At 33.4% G+C, this 4596-nt stretch overlaps 1 protein-coding gene across 1 annotated transcript; it reads left to right on the top strand.

Annotated features, from left to right (window-relative positions):
- The first annotated feature begins 200 nt into the window (after positions 1 to 200).
- On the top strand, positions 201 to 1344 carry LOC149434564 (vomeronasal type-2 receptor 26-like). The gene has a single exon (XM_089663623.1). It carries the CDS (start codon positions 201 to 203, stop codon positions 1107 to 1109), a length of 909 nt encoding a protein of 302 aa, XP_089519749.1. The 3' UTR covers positions 1110 to 1344.
- Positions 1345 to 4596: the final 3252 nt, after the last annotated feature.

Here is a 4596-nt window from a genome sequence, read left to right as displayed (position 1 = left end):
GGCGAGGCTTTAAAACATTCAGAATTCATGTTTCCTTCTTTCAAAATATATACAACTCAATAAAGGACTTGTGTATATATATAGCTTAAAGTATGCTACTTTAATTGTGTGTGTCTTTGAAATTACAGTAATGTCAATCAAAAATATTCACTCCCAAAAACTGTTTATATAAATGCGTGAATATTTTTCTTCTCTCAGACATGGAAAGATGCTACAAGTGTCCAGAGGATCAATGGCCCAGCGAGAGAAGAGACGCCTGTATACAAAGAGCAGTTGAATTTCTGTCTTATGGAGATACATTAGGATTATCTCTTGCATTTATTGCTTTGTCACTCTGTTTTGGAACCATTACCGTATTTGGAGTATTTTTCAAACACAAAAACACTCCAATAGTAAAAGCCAATAACCAGAACCTCAGCTTCATCCTTCTCATCTCGCTGATCCTGTCCTTTCTATGTCCTCTGCTGTTCATCGGACGTCCCATAAAGATTTCCTGTCTTCTCCGACAAGCTGTTTTTGGAATAACTTTTTCTGTTGCAGTTTCTTCAGTTTTGGCTAAAACAGTCACTGTGGTTTTAGCTTTTAACATGACCAAACCTAACAGCAAACTGAATAAATGGGTGGGGAAACATTTCTCTATATTTCTTCTGATTGTCTGTTCTCTAGCAGAGATTGTAATTTGCATCCTTTGGTTAACTTTGTCTCCACCATTCCCAGAATATAACACCCAGTTAGAAGTGGGGAAGATAATATTACAGTGTAACGAGGGATCTGTCATTGCTTTCTACATTGTGATTGGTTATATGGGAGGTCTGGCTATGTTCAGCTTTATTGTAGCATTTTTAGCCAGGAGACTTCCAGACACATTCAATGAAGCTCAATACATCACATTCAGCATGCTGGTCTTCTGCAGTGTTTGGATCTCCTTCATCCCAGCCTACCTCAGCACCAAAGGGAAATACATGGTGGCTACGGAAGTCTTCGCCATCTTATCCTCCAGTGCTGGACTCCTGGGATGCATCTTTATTCCCAAATGTTACATCATTCTGATGAGACCAGAACTGAATGTGAAGGCAACTGTAGCCCAAAGAAAATCAAGATTCAATTGAACATCTATAAGACATCTGCGTTCAGTAAACTACTGGCTCAAAAATGTAAATCAATGATAGTGAGTTTTAGAAAAACTAACATTCTTGCTTTGGCAATTATTTCTTTGGTAAAATTATATTGAAGTGAGAATTATTTAAAAATTAGACAAATGTTAAATAACTTAAATTCATCATCTCTGATGATATGGAAGCTTAACGTTTTCTCTACCAATGTGTTTGTAATTGTAAAATAAAGATCTATATGACAACATTCTTTACTCTAAACCTTGTTGATCATTTTGTCATTGTCATGTAATCTTGCTGATAGCTTGTCATCTAAATAAACACATGTCCTTTATTTTCTTAATTTGCTCCAAATCACCAGTTAGATTGAAAAATATCTACTTTAGTCAAAGTATGAAATCTAAGTTGGATAAAAATTGGAATCTTCATATCATCTCTTTTCAATCTCTAGATAAGAACATTTTTTATCCCTATGGCTTTGTTTCCCAATATTTGTGCTATACACAAGTTACCTAATTCATACGACATTCCTTCTCCTCTTCTCACCTCTCCTGGTTCTTTTTTCTTTACTATATTTCATTATTAGTTTTACAAACTAGAAAGCAATAAAGGAAATACTGAATGTCTGAAATACTACATAAAAGTGTAATTACATACAGTTAAGTAGGCTGTACTGTAGAATACAGAATCAGAAGTAAATTGCCACCATTAGAAGAGTAAACGTAAGTGGCATACGTCAAATTTGTTATAAAATCAAGGAGGTGTTTGTAAAGAAGTGTTTCAATATTTCCTGACTACCTTTATCATGAGAAAGGGGGAGGGAGGGGGGTCTTGATAAATGGAGCTACCAAGTGAAGGTTGGACAGAATGGTAACAAAGAGTGATAGAAGGGTTAGGTTGATTCAGAAGGAGGTTCACGAGAGGTAGATTCTAAAATAAAGTTATGCATCTGGGATCTTTCAAACAAGGATGCCAATATTGAAGGAATTTTGGAGTGGTTAGTTGGGGCTTAGCAAATTATTAATCATACAAAACAAATTGGTAATTTAACATTGCAATGCCTATAAGGAGAGAAGGTGGGTCTACACTGTTCCATTGCCTTGCAACTGAAAGTCTTGCTGCTGCAATGGTATGTGTTTAGAAAGTGAGGAAGCAGGAAGGTAGGAAGGTCATTTATCAGTCTATACCCCCAAAAAAGGCCAATTAAATAACAAGCACACAGAAAATATGGGTAGCAGATATTTAAGTACATTTTTCCAAATGTTTAAGTATTTTCCAAATGTTTAAATATTAAGTATTTTTCCAAATATTTAAGTATTTTTCCAAATGTTTAAATATTTAAGTACATTTTTCCAAATGTTGTTGAGACAAGGGCAGTGCCAGTAGATGTGCATCAAGGAGCCAACTTGTCTATAGTTTCTCCAACAAAGAGGTGAGCACATTAAAGTCGATGGTGGAAAATGTGATGCTAAATTCTGGCCAGTTCAGAGCAGAAGAGGCCCAAAATCATTTCAACATGAGAAAATTAGCTTTTTTTAGGTAGCTTGAGCTGCTACACCTAATTTTTGTTATCAAGCAGTAATAATCCTGAATTGGTCATTGGTAGAGATGAGCGAATTATTCAAAAATTCGATTCGGCTGATTCGCCGAATTTGCGGGAGAAATTTGATTCTATGCGAATTTATTCGCCGCGAATTTATTCGCCGCGAATTTAACTTATTAAAAGGGTTTCTAGGCTTCAGAGAGCCTTTATATTAGTGCAGAACACTGTACCTTTAATTTAAATGCCCTTGGAGTCTGCTGGGGAAGAGAAATAATACTGTCAGTCAGTATGACATGCAGATGAGTGCCGTCGATCTTAGAATCACCGCACACTTCACTCATTTGGGCAGTCAAGGGGCACGACGAAGAAGAAGAAGAAGAAGAAGAATGAAAAGAAGAATGAAAAGAAGAAGAATGAAAAGAAGAAGAAGAAGAATGAAAAGAAGAATGAAAAGAAGAAGAAGAATGAAAAGAAGAAGAAGAAGAATGAAAAGAAGAATGAGAAGAAGAATGAAAAGAAGAATGAAAAGAAGAAGAAGAAGAATGAAAAGAAGAAGAAGAATGAAAAGAAAAATGAAAAGAAGAAGAATGAAAAGAAGAAGAATGAAAAGAAGAAGAATGAAAAGAAGAAGAAGAAGAATGAAAAGAAGAAGAAGAAGAAGAAGAATGAAAAGAAGAATGAAAAGAAGAAGAAGAAGAATGAAAAGAAGAATGAAAAGAAGAAGAAGAATGAAAAGAAGAAGAAGAAGAATGAAAAGAAGAATGAGAAGAAGAATGAAAAGAAAAATGAAAAGAAGAAGAAGAATGAAAAGAAGAAGAAGAAGAATGAAAAGAAGAAGAATGAAAAGAAGAATGAAAAGAAGAAGAAGAAGAATGAAAAGAAGAAGAAGAAGAATGAAAAGAAGAATGAAAAGAAGAAGAATAATGAAAAGAAGAAGAAGAAGAATGAAAAGAAGAATGAAAAGAAGAAGAATGAAAAGAAGAAGAAGAAGAATGAAAAGAAGAATGAAAAGAAGAAGAAGAAGAAGAAGAAGAATGAAAAGAAGAAGAAGAAGAATGAAAAGAAGAAGAAGAATGAAAAGAAGAATGAAAAGAAGAAGAAGAAGAATGAAAAGAAGAAGAAGAAGAAGAATGAAAAGAAGAATGAAAAGAAGAAGAAGAAGAATGAAAAGAAGAAGAAGAAGAATGAAAAGAAGAATGAAAAGAAGAGGAATGAAAAGAAGAAGAAGAAGAATGAAAAGAAGAAGAAGAAGAAGAAGAATGAAAAGAAGAAGAATGAAAAGAAGAAGAAGAAGAATGAAAAGAAGAAGAAGAAGAATGAAAAGAAGAATGAAAAGAAGAAGAAGAAGAATGAAAAGAAGAAGAATGAAAAGAAGAATAAAAAGAAGAAGAAGAAGAATGAAAAGAAGAAGAAGAAGAATGAAAAGAAGAAGAAGAAGAATGAAAAGAAGAAGAAGAATGAAAAGAAGAATGAAAAGAAGAAGAAGAAGAATGAAAAGAAGAATGAAAAGAAGAAGAAGAAGAATGAAAAGAAGAAGAAGAATGAAAAGAAGAAGAAGAAGAAGTAGAAGAAGAATGAAAAGGAGAATGAGAAGAAGAATGAAAAGAAGAATTAAAAGAAGAATGAGAAGCATGAAAAGAAGAATGAAAAGAAGAAGAAGAAGAATGAAAAGAAGAAGAAGAAGAATGAAAAGAAGAATGAAAAAAAGAAGAAGAATGAAAAGAAGAAGAAGAAGAATGAAAAGAAGAATGAAAAGAAGAAGAAGAAGAATGAAAAGAAGAAGAAGAAGAATGAAAAGAAGAAGAAGAAGAATGAAAAGAAGAAGAAAAAGAATGAAAAGAAGAAGAAGAAGAAGAATGAAAAGAAGTAGAAGAATGAAAAGAAGAAGAATTCCAGTACAGCAAAAAGTGTATCTGCAGAGAGCTCCGCTATTTCTGACAG

The sequence above is a fragment of the Staurois parvus genome, unplaced genomic scaffold (assembly GCF_062004578.1).
Source record: "Staurois parvus isolate SC_StPar_1 unplaced genomic scaffold, SC_StPar_1.0 ptg001733l, whole genome shotgun sequence".
In the NCBI taxonomy this organism is placed as follows: domain Eukaryota; kingdom Metazoa; phylum Chordata; class Amphibia; order Anura; family Ranidae; genus Staurois; species Staurois parvus.
The sequence above is the reverse complement of the archived record's forward strand: the minus strand, read 5'-3'. Positions and strand labels throughout refer to the sequence as shown.